Below are 20,346 nucleotides of genomic sequence, written 5' to 3' on the forward strand. Positions count from 1 at the left end.
ACACTCACAAAAAAACAACAACAAAAAACCAATGCATACTTTTTGATGAAGTCCTCAGTTTGCATGTTTTGCTACATCAGCAGCATACCAGCACTGTCTTTTCTGTTTTATGTGTTAAAATCCTCCCTTAAAGCTACAAAGGTGGTTGTCCTGCAGGATTCCAGACAATGTTGCGTGTAATTCTGACTACTGACTTTGTTGCAACACAGCAGTTTGCTTTGAGGAATGAGTACGAGGGGAGGGGCGGGTTGGTCAATTATTGGGAAAAGGAGAAAGAGAGAAAAGAGAGCTACACGCTTACTAATGCATTACCACCTTCCACTTTCGGCCTGACTGCCAATGGTCAAGAAACATACAGTTGTTCGTGCCAGGAACCCGGGCCAGGATCGTTGGTTACAATCACATGTGACAACCGATGCGTGATCCCGTCACGTGCATGGCACCCGCCCCGGGCCGCGGCATAATCACAGGCGATTGTCACAATTCGGCTCAAAGTCACGGTGAGGCCCTCTGACCTGAACTGTGCTGCTGTCAACCTTCAAAACTTCACATGTTAAGCACTCATTCTTTCTGGGTGGGTGGCTGCAGGCAAAGGGGCGAGCTACAGAGAAGCAGCTCACGTGATGGTTAAATAATAAAAAGCTTTCTGCCTGTTTGGTGTATTGATCCAAAAAGAGTTTGGAGGAGGGGAATGGAATCAAATGTTTTGGTGTTGTTGTTTTTATCATAAGGGGTTATTTTTGGTCAGCTCCTTTTCGTGGTCAGTAAAATGAGATGGGACAGATAATAAAGTAGGAAATGAATAATGGGAAGAGACAACCACAGGACTTACAGCTGTAGCCTTTAGACCAAACTGTTTAGATAGGAGCTGTAACAGAAACTGTCATGGTTTGATATATATTAAAAGTAGCCTGGAGTTGACAGGGTGAGCTGGCCGACATTCAGACCTTAAAAAGGGTGGAGATACATACATGGCTGTATTACTTCTAATAGTTGCTGTGTAAGCTTATTTTCTGCCAACTCCCTTTAACTCATGTAGTGAGAAACATTTGCTCTCACTGTATTCTAAGCAGCATGAGTGCACAAAACAAGCAAAGTAGAATCATGCAGAGGTGGTATTTAAAAAAACGGTGCAACCTAAGCTAACGTCACTCCACTTGGGGCACGTCAATAAGCGTGAACGTCATGAGAGCCATGGCTGCATTTCACGGTGACAACGTTCTCCCCGTGACCGTTCACTTCTGTCAGCACCACGTGCATACAGCAAGTGCTGAGGTTTGGGGGTTTATGTTGTCATCACATTGGTGCAAAAGAGCTACGTCGGTCCTATTCTCATGTACGTCAAAATGAGCAGTGTGACATGGGACACAGTTCATTCCTACATGGGGGCCTGGAGATCTCCAGGGGTCCTTGAAAAAAGTTCAAACAGGTTCCATCAGCCGGAGATAAATATATAAATAGCTGCCCCCTGCCAGGGAGGTTGTGTTGTCACCCCTTGTCCGTTACTTGGCGGAATACATCGAAACTTGGTGGCAGGATCTGGTATGCGTCCGGGAAGAACCCATTCAATTTTGGTGTGGATCCGGATCAGGGGGCACACTTTGTGAGGCATTTTTTGACATCTTCATTGATTTCCCAGGGACTAATTTATGGATCTTGGCGTATTTAGGGGACTGATACTCATGGGTGTGTAAAATGTGGAGCAGCTTGATTGAATTTAAGGGGACTGTTTGGCCTTGGCGGAGTTATGCGCTCTATTGTAGTTGTTGAATTCATTCTGTCTATTATGTCTGTAGGTTTTTGGATTTATGAAAAAGACGATCAATCAGATGTTGACGATATATATTTGCGTTGGTCTAAATTCTTCTGAAACGTGTTTGTTTGTAGTGTGTGTAACAAGCTTCTATTTGTAGACAGAGCCAGTGACCATATGTAAAAGTAGTGTTCTGCATTACAATGAAGTCAAAGTGTTTCTGCCTTAAACAAAGCAACATGCATCCTCCTCCTCAGCATGACGACCAGCAAATCCTCACAGTTAATCCCACAGATGTCTCCAGTCTGCAAACTCTGCACGACCTCAGAACAAAACAACATGTATCGCTACTTTCTTCAAATGTGTGTTTGTGTGAGCGTGTGTATGCATTCGAGCCACTATGTCCAGAGATTAGGTCACACGAGTGCCTTTCCTAAATAGCCAAAGTCATCAGATTACACACTGCGCTCGCCGAGGTGCAAATAGCAGTCGTAAAATGCTGAAACACTACTTGGGAGGGCGCAAACAGCTGGAGTCTCTGGAGTCAGACGCATCCAGACAAGCAGGGACAGGAATTGGATGAGGGGTAATGGTGGTGGTGGAGGGGGGTGTCGGGAAGAAGTGGTAGGAAAACGGAACTAAGGGGGTGGGGGGGGAGCATTCAGTGCATTACAAGGTGCACCTGACTGTGTGCAGTATATGGTTCGCTCGTTCTTTCTTGCACAGCTCCGTTTAACTTGCTTTTTCCTGGCGGGGACCCGAAAGCATATAGCATATACTTAATACTTTATAGTCAAGTTTAGAAAGTCTAATACAGAGATTTACTTATTTACTTATTTACCACGGTTTTATGTATTATAACCAAACATAAAACATAAAGTGAAAAAAAAATCTCTTCCTCAATAAATGAAATAGCTTGAGATCTTCAAACAATCCTTCTCTCAACAGACCAAAGTGCAACAATCATTCTTTCTTGTCACTGGTCCGTGCAAACTGGTTCCATGGCGGCTAAATTTCTAGCAGCTGAAGGCAGCAGGGATCCAAACTTTGGCTCAGTGTTGACAGTGCTTATTGGAAAGAAATGGGAACAGCTCTCTGACACCACACTTCAGCACCAGACACCATTTCTTCATCAATTAGCAATTTCACTTCAGGCTCCACCTAAGTCATCTGCTGGCCCGCCATCCACAACACGTTCCACAAACTGGAGGTTTATCAATTTGGAAACTGCGAACCGACCTAGTTCCAGTTTCTGAGACACGTGTCCATGACTCAATACCTAATCTGCTTCTTATAACCCAGGCAAACATGAGTGATGTTAGCAAACAATAAAACCAGTTACAATCCTTCAAGATCATCGTTGCCGAGAATTGATTGCGACAACCTGCCAAGACCACACTGCATGCTTTTCAAAGCTCCGTCACATCAAGAGCCCATCGCTCATATATCCTTGGAAATCCCAGAGGTGGGACGAGTCTGCAGCATTCTATTATTACCACTACTACAACGAGCCCCGGGGGCAACACACCCGTCCTTTTACAAGAGGAAAACACATGACCTCCAAGTGATTTGTGGTGGGAGGAGATTTAACATTTCCCTTTGGTACAAAAGGAAGGTGTGCATTAGCAGTCTGGGTGAAATTAGATTAGACAAACAGATAGAGATGCATGTGAAGAGCAGGGATAATGGTGCGTGTTACGAGGTGAAAAAGAGCCAGGGACAGAGCTCGAAAGGTCCCAGATTAATGATTCCTAGTTTACAAAGTGACGGATGGTTATTTTTATGGAGGCACATTTCTAAGACATTAAACTGAACGGAAAAATGTCCATTTGTGGAACAAGCAGTTGTGACTGCATTGGATGCTGTGTCACCATTTGCCCAAACCATGGTTATATTTTATCAAGGAAGCATGTGACTCTTTCCAGTTTGTGGAAGCAGACCAGATTACTCTCCAAGAGCCAACAAGTATTATTTTGTCTGATTAGGACTCAACGCAAAAATAAATCATTTGAAGCTTCTTTCAGACATGCACTGAACTCCAGATAATCTCTTAGAAATGATCTGGAGGGGCTGCATGTGAGAAGGCAAATGTCCAAATCAGTTGCTGCGGACATCTTTCTCCAGAGTTTTTCCAACCAGGCCCCAAGAATAAACTCTGGATAATGTCCAAACAAGCAATAGATGCAAAACTATAAAAAACTTCTGGTGATAAAGGCAGACGCCTGTGCCAATGTGCTGTAAACCATAGTGCGGGATGCGCAGTGGAATAAATTCGCTTATTCCTGCTTCCGGCATTCTAAATTCCAAATTTGTGAGAAACAAACTGAAGAAAGTGCAGACCTCATTGGGCGGACATTTTCTGAAGTTCATGCCTGAGACTGATGGGAGTGTCTGCAAGTATTTAATCACTCCAAAGTATTGGAGGAATTGAAATTTTGACACAATGACTAAATGAGAAGTTGAAGGATCAGATCATCAGATGTATCCTCTGGGGATTATGAATATTTGTACAAAATTGTGTGCGAGACCAACATGGCCATTCTTTTGCCAGCATGACTAAAAGTCCAACAAGATATATCACATACAGGCAAAAAAAAAGATTCACGGTATCAGAGTTACACAAAGCCTGCATGTCACTCCACTCGCCCCTCTACTCCCTCACCCCCATAAAAGCCTGACTAAAGCAGATTAAGCTGCAGCATAAAGTCGACACAGAAGAGAACCTGTTTTATGATCACCCCCCCTCATCCACATGTGCGTATGTGCGCTGTGCACAGTCTCAAACCATTTGGCAGGTGAATAGTGCAGCCAGTGGGACTGGCCTGTTTCTTTCATTTTTATGGTTGAACTCCCCACTGTCATCAAAGCCGGGCTAACCACTATATGGGCTGCCAGAAGTGGGGAGTTGAAAAGGCAACTTATACACATGGCTTTACAACGTAACACTCCTCACAAGGGGGGTTTCACCACTTCTAAATGCCACGGAGGAAACAACGACCCTTATTCCTTTTTATCTCTACATCTCACTCTGATCTTTCTTCATCATTCTCTCTGCGTCCGTCATTAAGCCTGAGGAGATACCAGCATGCAGACTGCGTGAGTCGCCCTAAATGCAGATGAATAATGCTGAATCCTTAACAACACAGATGCCTTATCGTGCAAAATGTATCAAGCAATGACAGCGTAAATAAAGTGAGTTGTGTCGTGCTGCAGTTGGAGGCCAGGTGCTCTTACTGATACAGATATTGATCCGAGGCCCTCTGGTCAATATTTACCTGCTGGGTGCCAAATAGGAACCGGACCAAAGTGCAAGGTCTTGTGTGAAGTTTTAAGTTGTCCAGCGAACTTTGACCAATCATAGGCCAAAAAAAAGAACATCTGAAGCTCAGAAGTGCATGTATGCATTTGCACATTGCACACAGTTAACCCTCACAGTTAACAGTTAAGCCAGCTCTTCCTGGTCGCCTTGTGTAATAATACTTGTATAACCCCAACCCTGTAATGCACAATACGGTTATATACATCTTTTTTTTCAGGACAGCCAGGGCCGTCAGAATATGTATCCTGTAGTGATGTCAAATGAATATTTAAATAGTTATATGACCATAAAGACAAAAGAAAAGATTAAACAGAAATTGAATTTCACAGAAAGTTATTCAAATAACAAAGAGAACAATAATGAGCAAGGTTTGTCTAACCCAACACACATCAAAAACTATTCACATTTTTTAAAGAAATGTCACACGTTTTTATTAATAACATCCTGTTGTGCCATGTCTCAAAGCAGTTCCTATCTGCAATGAGACAGAGGGCCACATAACACTACTACTACCACTTCTACTACTACTACTACTACTACTACTACTAATCTATAGATACCAGGATGGGTTTAATCTCATGATATTCAATTGCACTACGTGTTTGAGATCAGAGCCACACACATGCCCAGTGAGAAACACAACCTCGAAACACACAAATACACAACAGACAAATAAAAGGAAACCCATCTCAAATGTGCAGTGGGCTCGGCACTGCAAGATCAATTGAAATATCACACTACATCCAAAAATATGTACAGTGGCCCTGAGAGCTTAACGCTTAAGAAAACACAAAATACTGCACACTCACAACACAACCAACCACTTACAACACAAACACATACTCACAGCACTACCAAATGCTGACAACACAACCAAAAACTCATAACACAACTGTATCCCCACTACACTAAAGTACTCACGATACAACAGAATACTCAACCTGTCCAAATCCCCACAACACAGTCAAATACTCACAACACAACCAAATACTCATTACACAACATGTTTCTCTCAATTAATGAAGTGTATTGTGTTATTTTACTTGAAATGGCCGTGATCTTCAATTTTTAGTGTCCCCTAAAAACACGTCTGTTGTGTTGTGAGAATTTGGTTGTGTTGACTGTTTTTTTGCGGTGTGTTTTCTATTAGCTGTGAATGTGCTGTTTAATTGATGATGTTTCCGCCATTTGCATGTGTTAAATTTATTTGTATGAGTTTTCTTAAATTGTAGTGCATTGAGCCATCAGGACCACTGTGAATATGACTTTTCTAATTTATTTAATTAATTTTATATGCATATAGGAAGGAATGAAACTCATACGGTCGTAAGGGAAATATGATAAAATTCTTACACTGATAAAAAAAATATGTAGCTCAGATCTTGATAAGACACATCTTTTCTTTTTTTTGGGGGAAAAATGATCTTATGATAAACCATCTTAAGCTTTACCCAGGAGTCCAAATACCTTTCTCTGCTGATAAAACTATGGACTTCCCTAATTCACATCAGAAAAATGTCAAATTCCCATTGATTCACTGACACAGTCCTCATTCGTGAGAACCACGTTTACAGTCTCTACAACCCTGGACCTTTTGGCTGGATCTTTTATTGGGATCTGGTCTGAAAATGCAGACACACACACACACACACACACACACACACACACACAGAGGAGAAGCATCCCTGGAGATGTGCCATTTTCCGTCTGTTGTTTCAGAGGGCAATTCTCAGACACAGCAGTGGTCCTCCACAACAAAAATATAAACAGCAAACCAGCACAGTCAGGCCTGGAATTTAATGTAATTAAAGACACCAAAATAAAATGGAAAAAACAAGTTAAAGTGAAATGTGGTCATTCTGGTTTTTCAAAGCATTTGTTTGTGTAAAAACAGTGAAAAGACCCAATGAATTTCAATGACTGATTTAAGGTTAAGGTTTACGTTTGAAGTTATGCTGTAACAAGGTCCTTTAGATGCAAAGCCACCACAAGTTTGGATCCTCTATGTTCCCTCTGTCAAACTGGGAACGTTGAAGCTGCTGCAATACTTTCTGATAATAGGTGAGACTGAGAGCATTAGTGTGTATTCATAAAGGTCTTTGTTCTCTCGTCCAGACTGGTCAGAGGGCGAGTACAACACTTGAGCTCTTAGACTGGAGCTGCCTCACTTAGACTTCATGTCATTCTTACAGTAATGTTTCCTTTAGGTTCACACAGCAACAGGAGGACCACCGAGGCAAGGACGGAAACTGGGCCAAATTTCTTCCACAGAACACAAACAAACCCAAGTGAAATAATACGAAATTGTACATTTCAGCTATGTTATCCTACATATTGAAAAGATGGCTTTTACCCAGGACCAATGGAATGTAATGAATGAAAAGAGATGGAGAGGAAACTAAGATAACCCCAAACAACTCAGTCTATTCAAAAACAAGCTGCACTGCTGCTAATAACTGATCATTTTGATACCGATAAGTCTGCGACTTTTGAATGAGATATCAGCTTATTTATCGTGTGGATGACTTATATTTCCAAGTTAGCTTTCTATCCTGTTGCAGCACATGTTCACACCCCACCTCCGTCCTTTAAAACAATTCTGTTCAATTAAGTTATCTGTATTTCACAGTTTGCTGTTTACGCCAGCTGCGTTAAGAAAAGATTATTGCTCTGAATTTGTGAACCTACTAAAACTCATGCAAAAGGTGTTAAGGTGAAAGGTGAAAGAGCATTTTGTTTTTAAATCTGTGAACTGTATAAGGACATGAAAAGCACCAACACATTGTTTCGGCATATTTGTCATGTAGGGCTTTCCTGTCTTACAGAGCAAACATTCTGTGGTGTTTGCAGACTTGACTTTTCCACATCCATTAGTTATCCATTAGCTGATTTGGGCAAAAGTGCAACCTACATAGAAAGAGCAGGGTCTAATGATGCAGGGGCAGACAGGGACTGACGGAGGGAACTTCTGTGCATAACTTGCCAACTTAGCCAGTGGCCTTTTAAGTCATCTTAAGTCAAGTACAAGCCAGTTTTATGGTCGGACAATGCACGGACCAGAGTGCAGCCTCACAATAGCACACTGAAAGAACTGCTTGATGGCTGAGTATGTGTCAAAGTAGAGAAAAAAAAACTGTGTTTTAACAATGAAAAAATCTGTTTCAATTTAGATTTCCTGGCTGACTGTAATCTGACGGTCTCCTTTCATCCGTCTTTCCCTTCTCACTCGTTCCTTTATCTCCATGTCTGGTTGGAATCTGATGTTTAATATCTTCTAACACAAAATTACAGAACATTTATTTATTCAGTCATGTACTTCCACATAGTCTCTGCTCTAATTCGGTGTTTTATAAACTCTGACTTGAAATCCAAAAAAGGGTCATGGACCTCTGTCTTTCTCCCTCTCTTGGTTTCTGAATGACAAGAACACTGTAATTCTGTGTTTATATTAATGGGATCCCAGGATGAGCCCAGCCTCCCAATTTCCTCTCTGTCAGTAAGTGCAATCACTGCATTCGTTCGGTAAATCAATCTTAATGCTGCCAAAACTACACTGAAATAACAATGTAACACAAACAGACTTTCAAACTGATTGTCCTGACACGCACGCCACTCCAGCTCCAGCTCATCCACTCCCTCCTGCAACTCGACTCCGTTCACGTTCAGACTCACCATCCCCATGCATGTGGACAGTGCCACCGAGGAGTTGACCCTCGACCTCAGCGACCCCTGGTAAAAGCAGAGGTCGTCCCGCTGGTGGGCCCTCAGGCTCTTGGTGCCGTTCTTTCCCAGGACCTGGACGGTGAAGCCAGGTGCAATCAGGCTCTCAGAGGCCTCCCTCAGCTCCATGTGGAAGTCCTGCCCCAAGCCGCTCAGCCGGAAGTGGACCGTTTCATTGCCGCCGCCCCCGGTGTTTGACGAGGCCACATCTGGGGTCAGGGATCTGCGTCGCCTTCTGCGCTGGTGATGGGCAACTTCGTGGGAGATGTAAACACCTTGGTGGCTGACCTCGTACGGAGATATGATCTCATATTCTGGAGAGACAGGGAGAGGAAGACAGTTAGGAGGGAGGAGGAAGATGTAAAGCTGGACGATTATTCTTGGTGTTTTGTGAAATAAAATGCAATGACAAGAGATTGAGAGACAAAATGAGAGTGATCAATGAGAAGAATCCAATTTAAGGACAAATCCATTGATATAAAGAAGTTTTCCTGGAATCCAACAGTGCACGATACTGCTGAGAGAAGTCAATGGTCTTATAAGTACAGAGAAATATGTTGTGTATGCAACTTGGCAGAAATATAGGCCCATTGTCTTGTGGTCAGCGAGCACTAATTTGAAAAACCAACACCATTTACTCTGATATACCTCTTGGTGAGTCTACCTTGGCTGCATCACGCACTGGTGAAAAACTACAACCTTTTCCCTCCCTTTGTAAATTCCCCTTGACCTGCCTCATATACTTTTGCTGGCAGAGTCAAGAAAGAGTTACAAGAAAAGGAAGGGATCTAGACACTTCCAACGCAGGCCGTTCGGCGGAGAGTGAATCATGTTTGACCTTAGCGTTTTACTGCAGTTTTTTTTACTACGGCTCAGGCTGGATTACTGCAGGTCATAAAGAGGGCTGGTGGCAGGTCACAGGCCTGGCGTCTTGTGCCGCTTAAACGTCTACTGGTGCCGTGGCCACAGAAACTAACCTGCTTTTCTCCAAAACATCAAATCGAAAGAGTGGCTGACTTTGTGAGCCGCGCCAAAATTGGTTTTCCAGAGGAAATCGTGACAGTAGACGTCGCTCCTGTCCATCCTGTGAGTAAGACCTGACCTACTAAAGGAAGGCATGCTGTGTCCGGGATGAAGCGTGTAATTGTCTTTAAGGCTGCTGCAGGGTTTGGGAGATTTAGAACCTCTTGCTAGAAAGTGAAACGTATTCAATGCAACAAAATGTGCTAAAACTGAGACTGCTCAGAAATTGTTGTTTCATTGTAATTTACTGCTTCTGTGGTGGGTTCTTAGCGGTAGAAAAGTCCTTGATACCCTGAGCCATCCTCACCTTGCAAGTATATGCTCCAGATATACTTTTGGTCTATGAGTAACCAGCAAACAAACAACTGAAACTAATTGTTTTTTGCGAAAGCGTTACGATGGCCTCTGCAAACGTGTGTTTGTGCTGGCCATATGGGAAAATGATACACGGCAATTTTGTCGTCTAAAAGTGCACAGAAATAACAGGAACCTTGGACTTACAGTCAACGAGAGCCAGAGTGGGTTACTGTACAGTATGACCTGCTTTAGCGAGTCTGAAATAATGAGTAAATATAGCACGGAGACAGACATGTTTTGGCAGTCAGTGGGAGAAACATGCAGTGGGGTGGACAGACAGTGTGTCATCACTGGCTGTGAGAATGCCTGAGGTTTGAACTTGGCTATTTGGTGCAGTTTGGACAGGCTATGACTTAAAGCCAGACGCACAATATGACATATGATTATTAGTGGATGCATTTATTTAAAGCCCTGGCATTGAGATGAGTGCATGTGTGGTCAGAGCAGGAAGCAGACCAGCGGATCTACCCACTGAGCTTCATGACTGCAGAGAGCAAACACACATCACGTCTCCAGCCTTTTCTGTGCAGGCAACCGGAGCACTTAGGGCAAAAGCAAGAAAATGGTCTTCTCTCTCCATCTCTGCTGCTTTGTCCATCCCCCCAACTCGCCCCTACACAAACACTCGCTCACACACTCACACACATTTACACCTACTCAACTGTGTTTGTGTGGCGACCTAACTCAAAAACCAGCTGCAGTGACCCATGTCTGACAGTGTACAAACAAAAGAGTCTGCAGGAACAGAGTGCAAGCATGCGTGCACTCACACACACACACACACACACAGGCATGGCTGCTGGACTGTGACAATATCCTGCAGTGGTTAGTTTGTTGGTTTAGTAGCTCCTGAATGCCATTAGTCCTGATAGGCTCTCTAACCACTGGGCACCTTGGCTTCGTCTTCACAAAACATGCAAACTCTTTCCTCATCCACTCGCATGAATGTTAAACACACTGATGCCTAGCAGTGAAGTTGTTAAAGCGACCGACTGTGAGATGATCTGAAACAGAAATGAGGGTTTCCCCTCTCCCTCATGTTTTAGATCATCTCCACATGTGCCCATGCAGTGAAAGGAGTTTTTAGATGTGTTTGTGTGTCTGCTCTTCGTGGCAACTAAAAAAAGACCAACATAAAACCAAAACAAACAAACAACAGAGACCAAAAGATCGCAAAATGCCAACGCAGTTGCTGACTCAGCACACCACATGGGGTTAGATCCACAAAACGAAAAACAGATGAAATTCTCACTTCCTGCTCACACTAATTACTGAAGTTAATAAGCAGCTAAATTAGACCTCAATGCATCTTTTTTTTTTTAAGTTTGACTTCCCAGTGGCTTATTACAATTTAAGTGCACAAACACACAGGAGCCATTTTTTATATTTGAATGTCTTAACTGCCTCCACAAATTAAATAGAATTTCATTAGCTTCAAGTAAGAGGAATCATCTATCTAAAACAAATGTAACTACTTAATTCCTAATTTCTCTCCAGCCTGCAGCTCCTCTGGTGCAGCAGACAGTGATGGCTCTGTGTCAGGGTGCAGGTCGCCCCCTAGCGGTGAAGAGAGGCCAAACACAGCGGCGCAGGTGAGTGCAGTCTGATGCTGCCGGCGCTTTGAGGGACGTGAATGACTTTACTGTTGTTTTTAAACCTTGTTTACCATGAGGCTGCACTTTCACAACAACAACCTCAACCACAGGCTTAGAATCAGTACGTCCCATGCACCACTGGACACATCTCCTACCTGTATTTCCAGGTAAATTGAGAAACCGGAGTAGAGCCGATGCTTCCCTCTGGGATTCTGCACCGTCAGCACCATTACTCCAAGTCAAGCTCTGCAAGAGAAGGAAGACTGTGTGAATTGTCACGAGAGGAAAGCCCTCACTTTGTCATGTGAAGTTTAGGAGCTCTGCCGTGCGTGTGCAAGAAGAAAATCGGACTTACTCTGCCCAGGGCGGAAAAACAAAAGAGATGGAAGAAGAGCGAAGTCCAGTTGTTCCACGCTGCGCAAATCCGAAAGGAAGTCATGTCTGTGGATCACCCACAGCCCCAAAGACACTGGACCCTGTGCCACACGGTCACTTTCCACATAAACCAGTCCACCAGCAGGAGCAGGAGCAGGAGCAGGAGCAGGAGGAGCAGCAGGAGCAGCAGGAGCAGCACTTCTGCAGGAGTTGTAATGAATGGAGCATCAACGGCTTTCAGACGCACGCTTCTTAAGTTGTTTGGTCTCCATTCATTTCCATGCGTAAAATCCCTGAGCAGCAAACCGCATGAACTCAACTCCTCTCTCCCGACAACTCATTTTTCTTAATTCCACTAACGTCTCTCTCTCTCTCTCTCTATCTCTCTCTCCCCCTCTCTCTCTCTCTTTCTCCGTCTCTCTCTCTCCTTGTCTCACACGCGCTCCCTCTCTCTCTCTACCCGGTGACCCCCGCGGACCATTTTGACTCCCACTGAAATCATGTGATTGTCTTAAATAGCAGACTCTCTCTCTCTCTCTCTCTCTATGAAAGTCGCAACTGAGTCCGAGTCGGTTTCCACCGGGAGCACTGACTGAACACAAGGCTGCTGGGGACCTCTCTCTCTCTCTCTCTCTCTCTCTCTCTCTCTCTCTCTCTCTCTCTCTGTCAGTGTGTGTGTTTTGAGGTGTGTGTGGGGGTGGTAAGTACAGCCTCTCCAGCCAATCAAATTTGACACCTGTGAGACCTGTGAGACAGGGTTCAGCACAGTTAGGTGACAAATTGCATCTCCTATAACCTGCAATAACAGACTATTTGTTATGTTGGTTCCACCTCAGCTCATTTGATGCATTTCTTAACATGTGCACAGGAATGAGAATGTTTTTTTTTTTTGGTGAATTTCAGTAGTCTAGGCTCCGTAACCCAAACTCGATCTGCAGATTACACCCTGCAGCAGGTAATCAGTAATTTATGATGGATTACAGTCTGAAATTTCACCCCTGACCCCTGTTTAATCCGCTCGTCATTCTCCCATCTCCCCCTGTATTCCGCAGCTGCACTGATAGGCAGCCGGCCAACATCTCCTAACTCCCCACAATCATTCATGGAAGTGCTTATACACGAGTGTGGGAGCCAAAAGAACTGGGAGCGCTTGTTTCATATTCTGGAGCATTTCATCCTCCCCAAAAGGAAACCAGATGAGGTTTTCTGCTGTGTGGCAGGAGAAATAAATGTGTGACGGTTTACAGTGTGATCTTTTTTTTTTGTTTTTTTTGGCTCCTGGTCAGAATATCTGGATGAGACTGAAGGGAATCAGAAGTGATTGTAAATATGATGGTCCGTGAAGTTCCACCTAGTTGTAAGACCTGTTCCATAAGTTTCAGCCTGCAATCTATTGTTGCCTTGGAGCTATTTGTCATTTTATAAATAACTGAATTGTTTACTAGCCAGCAGAGCAGATTGTCATGCAGTCCAGAATGTGTAAAGAAAACTCTGGTGTTGTGTTTCAGCATTTCAGAAAGAGCCACGAGAGACGGCCTCTATGACAATTACCGATTACCCCGAGCGGTGGGTTTGCTTGAGGGGACATCTCGGCTCTCTGTGACACTCTGAGGGGTTTGTTCCTCTCAAACTGTTCGATGCATCTGCCAAACAGCCTGTGTCATGTTAGATCAGCAGCAGTGTCCCGCGTTAAGAGATTTATCTGTGAGAGGAGGGGAATAAATGAGACAATGCGGCGGTATCAAAACCAAATGACTGACTTTCCCCCTGGATGCAGCTTCCCACAGACGAGAACTCCCACCACATGTTTGGAGGCTCAGGTAATCTTTACAGTGTCAGCTGCTGCTGGAGTTAAATCACCCCTTCCTCCTTTAGACAAACCCCTATCCCACCCCCCACATGTGTGCACACGCTGCAATCCAACACCCACCCTGCACCGTGTAAATGGATGGGAAACACGCTTGTCACCCATTTATTAGCCGTCTCTCTCTCTCTCTCTCTCTCTCTCTATGTATTTGTTCTGCAGACGCACACAGCTGATTGGGAGTCTGCCAGATGTTTGAGCCGTGAAACAGTCAGTGTTGTGATGTACAGTGGTCTGCTGCTTCGCTTCTGTCCCGCGGGGGTCGAGCATGTGGAGCGAGAGCGGCAGACTGCAGAAATATAGAGAGGACGCCGTATCGTTTGAAGGTGTTGAGCATAGAGAGCATAGAGAGCACCCCCCCACCCCCCCTCGGAGTCCAAGCTGAGCTGAGCTGCCGGGAGTGATTTGACCTGTGACCCTCTGAGCTGCTGTAGCCGTGCCTCTCAGTCTGCCTGCCTGTCTGACCGCATGTTTGTCTGCCCGCTACGTCTCTCTTCCAGCTCGACTCTCTGCCCGATCGCTTGTCTTCAATATCATCTCGGGATGCACAGAGCCAAAAGAGCGGCACATTCCTTCACATGTATTTCCACACACACACACACAGTGCATCACTTTATTTTAGACACATTCATACTATTTTGCTGCTCAATACAGAAAGAGATTGACACACATACACACAGGCACACACACGTTCCTCTCTCTTAGTGAGGACACTCATTGGCACAATTCCTTAGCTCCTTATTCTAACCATAATCATCACAACTAACGTCCTAACCCCAACCCTTACTCAAACCTAATTCTAACTCTTAAAACGACAAGTCTTGACTCAAACGGCCCTTTGAAAAAGTAAGGAGTGGCAAAATGGCCTCACAAGTACGCACACACACACACACACACACACACACACACACACACACACACACACACAGAAGACTGCTTTCTTATCCAGAGTTTGATGAGAAGATTGATACCACTGACATGTCTCTACCCTAAAGTATGAAGCTGTCACCAGCTTAGATCAGCACAGAGTCAGTCAGAAATGATTACCTCCGCCAAGGAGTTTGCGTTCTTGCCCCTGTCTGTTGTTTGTTTGTTTGTCAGCAGTGGAACGTAAAAACTACTGAACTGATTGCCATGGAAATTGGAATGAAGTGACATGAGCCAAGAAAGAATCCATTTAATTTGGGCATGGATCTGAACTAAGGGGTAGATCCATGAATATCTTTGATCTCTTTCTTTGAAATTGCAAGAAAAAAACAAAAAAAAACGTATTTTGGGATTGCTGGGATTGACATTCTCTGAGCCCATTGGCTATTGTCTGGCCAATATTTTGGGGCTTCCATTGTAGACGGCAGATATAAAGGCCAAGACTCGGTCTTCTGTTCACTCTATGCTGTTTACAGTCCTACGAGTCCACACGATTGAATGCTTATCCACGCAAAACCCAAACCATGATAGTTTTTGCAGGTGTTTCACGTACAGACAACATTTTCACTAATCTCTATTAACAGCCATCTGCATATGATATACATAAGAGAGATTAGGAGAGAGATCTATGAGTGTGTACAATTTGGTGCAGCTTGATTGACATTAAGGGGACTATTGGGCATTAGCGAAGGTAATTCTAGCTTCCTCTTTATTTAATCCAAGTATAAAAACAGCGATTATCTGAAAAACATCTTAAGTTTCTGCTGGTTTCTCGGCAACTGGTCGAAGCCAAATGGTTTTAAATGATGAATCGTCACTTTTCAAAATTAGAGGTGCTGGAAGGCAGATTTTGTTACCTTTGCTGTCCAGACTGTGGAGAATGATATTGATCCTCTAATCTATCTCTCAGCAAGAAATCTCACAATGCAGGTCTTGAAGTTTCTCTCTGCTTTATTCCGTCCAGGTAGTTTTCACTCCATGGTTTCATTTAATTAGCCGTCTGAAACTGTCATCAATGCAACACATGTGCGAGTGTGCACGAGAGGGCACACTTGTGGTAGGCATATGTGCGTTTGTGTGCAAGCTCTCTTATGTGATTTATGTAAGTGTGCGCACGGGTTCGAATATGAGCCTGTGCATGAATGTATGCGTGTGCTCAGTGTGTGTGTGTGTGTGTGTGTGTGTGTGTGTGTGTGTGTGTGTGTGTGCGTGAATAGTAAGCTGACAGCAGCTGTAAAATTCCTCTCTGAGCATCACAGAGGGGAGGCTGATGGGAGCTGACAGGGAGCAAGAGTGAGGGGAGGTGGGAGAGGAAGATGAAGGTGGGAGTGGAGCAGTGGGGGGACGGCGGTTGCCAGGTAGCTGGATGATTGAAGGTTCGGTCGGGCCTTTTGCAGAAACTCTGTCCTGCTGTCGAAGAACAGTGATGCCTTTACTGCTATTGTCTTGTCTAACCCGTACACCTTGGATGTATCAGCTCGGAGTGAAACAACTGTTTCTCCTAAATATTTGCAGATGGTGCAGAGTCCTGGCGTTTGGACACTGCTGGAAATATTCCCCGTCATCAAGTTCTAGACCTGACTTTATTTTTTACAAGACTAATATTTATATTACTTTTACTTACAGCTCATGTAAACCTAGGATGCATCATCTCACATGGGAAACCTCCACCATCTTGGTAAAAGTTAAATCAAAGTGCATCTGGACAATATTAAACAACAGTGTAGCGGGACAATTTCCACAAATGATTTATGATTTAGGAACAAAATATGTTTTCAAGTTAATATTAATATATGTTTGTGACCAATATGGTCTTCAGATGTCTTCAAAGGCAATATCATGTGAAGGTTTTCCTGTGTGTAGTGGAGAATCTTCCAATATGCAATAAGAAGCACATGAGGTCCACTGAGGATGAAGGTCGAGAAGGTAAAGTCGTAACAAGAGCAGGTGAAATGCAAGTCTGGCTGAGTGTTGCATGACTTACAGTGGGTAAACATGTGATGCATACAAATCAAGTGAGTGAAGAGGACATCGGCAGAATTACTTTCAACCTTTCATTTCTCTTTCAGCAGAACAACGGTGTATTAAATGAGAACCCCTCCAATTGGGAAGACAGGGACGGAGTGAACGAGTGTAGAAGTAAATGTTTTGGATGCTAGAGGGGAGATAGTGGAAAAGAGAAAAACTGTATAATCATAGTTAATGGATCAGTGATATGCAAAGGTTCAGGAGCAATACTTGCGATCTGACACCACAAAAGCAAGTTCCTGTCATTGACTGACTCGACACTTCAGTCTCACCAATAACAGTTTTCAAACTCTTAACATGATTCCTTTCACATCACCTGCTGTAGCAACAACAGGCAAAGGCACACAGCATGCTCATCCATCTGCATTGTCCAGGAAACCAAAATGCTTTGCACATATGCTTTGTCTCTAGCAGTGTGACTGCAGCTAAACCGGATGAGCATTAACACAAAGTCAGATGTGTGAAGAAACAGGATTGTTGCCCATTTGAATGCATTTTTTGAAAGGAATTTGTCTGTAAATGACTGTACTAGGAAAAATGGTAATGGTTGGATGGATAAATATTGTACAACATATTGTGCTGCAAAAGTATTGTGCTGAGAAAATGCTACCAAATTGTCTGCATCTTCTTCATTGTTTTAAAATGTACAATATGTACCTTTGGCCACTAATGGTCACTCAATCAAATCAAAACAGCAAACCCCGACAACAGACCTAGTTTGATGATGTCGTGAAGCAACGTGGGATCATGGGAGCTGTTGTCTTCACCACCATTTATTGTCCCATAATCTCCTTGGGTCGTTTAGCTTCCCTGTACGTTTGCACTTTACTGGGAGAGCTTCAGCGACAGAACACACAGCAAATGTCAAATCATTACGATTGACCAATTCAATCAGTGAAAGGAAAACAACTGACGGGCTAACTGGCTACCAGTCAGTTTTTCCCTTTCTCATACGTAATTTGCCCCAGAAATTATAACAGCCCACCTCTATTGCCTTGTCTATACATCTCCGGATATTGTTCCCTTTGATTTACTAAATATATCCATCGAGACGAGAACACAAAAAAGACGACAAATGCTCAAACAAGCATGCAGGGCCAGTAGTTGACAAAAGTCTACATCAACAATCCGTCAAATACCAGTGATGAGCTCTGTGGTCCAAGTCATATCATATTTGGGGAGGCAGACGTCTGTGGACACCTGAAATGTGGTGCAGTCAATTTAGCGGCAAACTTGCAATTAGACCTATCCGTGCTAACCAGATATAAGGAAAACGGTATATATCCACCATTGTTTTGTTTCCTGGCCCATGCTCATTACACAAAGCAGCACTGGGCATGTAAGCTATTACGCCATCGTTTCCACAATGCTCTGCTTCACATGTACTCACGGATACACAAAACCACGAGTTTTGAAAATCTGCACTTTGGAATGCCCAAACGCAAAGTTTGTTGAGCAAACTTAGAGCCGGGCATAGAGCGTAGTTTATGTTTGAACATTGTTGGAAACAGTTTGGATAATGTTAGTACACAAGTCAACAACATAGGTCTAGTTGTTTTAGACATTTAAATGAATAATTGTTACATATTATGTCTTTAAGTCCTCTAATGCAGATAATGTTACCCTGATCCTCTCATAAACTTAGGCCAGTTATATTTGTGGGTTACAACAGAAAGCTGTAAAATCGATGAGGCCTAGCAGCTTCAGTCTCTGAGCACCAAACATCAGCTTGTTGGTACAGTAGGTTCACCAGCACTGGAGGGGAAAGTTGCACTTGGAACATGTTACTGTTTTGCTTCACCCCTCCTTTTCAAACAGCCTCCACTGAACTAGATAATGTATTGGACATGGCTGAGTGAGTCAAGAATTAGTCTTCATAATAACCACTGATTAGTGAAGTTATTGTGCTGATGTCAGTGCTCTACATCAGTTAGCCTGAGAAGTGTTGCAGTGTGGGAGGTCTCGCCCTGACCCTGTTTGATCATGTGAGCAGTAACAGGTCACATTGGGACATAATGCTGGATGGGGCTGACAAAATCGTGATTAATCTGATTTATCGTGGCAATCATCATGTTGATCTATGGCTCTCCAAGTAGTGAGATTGGCTATTAATCCAATCAGTTGCACATTATTTTCCACAACAAGTATCCTATCAAAACACTTGTTACAATTTGTGGAGGTGAAGGTCTTTAATTTCAACACGAGCAGAGTTAATAGTTTGGGTCACTTATTGCTATTTAACATGCAATTAAGCTAATTAAAGTTTGTTGTATTTAGTTTTATCCTAAGAAATAAAGCATTGAATCCCATAACTATAAATCATGTACATAGATATTTATTTTCATTTTTATTCTTTTCCAAAGGCGCTTACATCCTTTAAAACAGTGGTTACCAAACTAGGGGTTGGGGCACCTTGGAGGTTACACGATGTCTGTCAGGAATCAAATAAAGTTTAGAAAAAGTATATTCTAGCCATGATTCAAAGGTTAAAAAAAAAAGAGTAAGTAAAGTCCAAATAAAACTAGAAAAAGAAAACTCATAAGCCTTTCCGATGTCTTTGTCCCCCGCATGACCCTTGAAGTGATTATAAAAGATTAGCAACAGCATCAGTTGCAGCAAATCAATTTACAGCACCACAGGAAACATTGGAACATTCGCACGTGGGTGACTTTTTTGTGAACTAGCTGTATCCTTACTTCCTGGGATAATGGAGGTCACAAGTCTCTGGCACCTGTATTTTGTTGGTCAGGGGTTGAAATGTACAAGATTAGTAAAGTATTTCACAGTATGGCACTGTCCCCGCACTATTACACATGCGCACTGAAGTTTTGATCGGTGGCCCACATGCCTGACAGCAAATATTGTCCACCTGTGATGCCAAGGTCGTATATCTGAGCGAGTTTAGTCGACGTTTTGAAGATTTGTAGATTTTAGTCTCGAGTCCTGAGTTATCCTTACCTCCGGGGATAGTGAGGGTCCCAATTCCTTTAGTTTGGTGGTCGGGGACTGAAAAGTTCAGAAACCCCTGCTTTAAAGGTAAAATACAACCTTAACACCAGTATATTACAGTATTTCATGAAAATTAAAGCAGGTCTTGTCTCTTTCCTTGTTGTTTAACCATCGCTACATTTCCTCGTGGTATTGAGGGACGGCACTGACTTGCTAACACAACACCACCACTCTCTCTCTCTCTGGGTTTAAGAGCCTGGGTTGAAAATGAAGGGCTGGAGAATCGCGCTAATTATTGGTAGTGAGCTGTATGTGATCGCTGGGGCAGAAAGAGCATCTCTGGAGGGGTGAAACCTAAAAACAAAGTGGCCAGTCTTATGACACTCTGCAGGGGTGAGAGCCTGCTAAAGTTCACCACCTCTGTATTGTGTAAGCA

At 43.4% G+C, this 20,346-nt stretch overlaps 1 protein-coding gene across 1 annotated transcript in view; it reads right to left on the bottom strand.

Moving 5' to 3' along the window:
• Positions 1-12,719, bottom strand: part of LOC118114263 (A disintegrin and metalloproteinase with thrombospondin motifs 16) — a 59,700-nt gene extending 46,981 nt beyond the window's left edge. Inside the window, exons 1-3 of the mRNA XM_035164613.2 lie at positions 12,123-12,719; positions 11,923-12,013; positions 8,745-9,106 (exon numbers count right to left, since the gene is read on the bottom strand). Of these exons, the coding sequence (XP_035020504.2) occupies positions 8,745-9,106; positions 11,923-12,013; positions 12,123-12,206 (537 nt within the window). The 5' untranslated portion in view covers positions 12,207-12,719. The remainder of the gene's footprint in view (positions 1-8,744; positions 9,107-11,922; positions 12,014-12,122) is intronic.
• Positions 12,720-20,346: the final 7,627 nt, after the last annotated feature.

Source organism: Hippoglossus stenolepis, chromosome 8, assembly GCF_022539355.2.
Source record: "Hippoglossus stenolepis isolate QCI-W04-F060 chromosome 8, HSTE1.2, whole genome shotgun sequence".
Lineage (NCBI taxonomy): Eukaryota > Metazoa > Chordata > Actinopteri > Pleuronectiformes > Pleuronectidae > Hippoglossus > Hippoglossus stenolepis.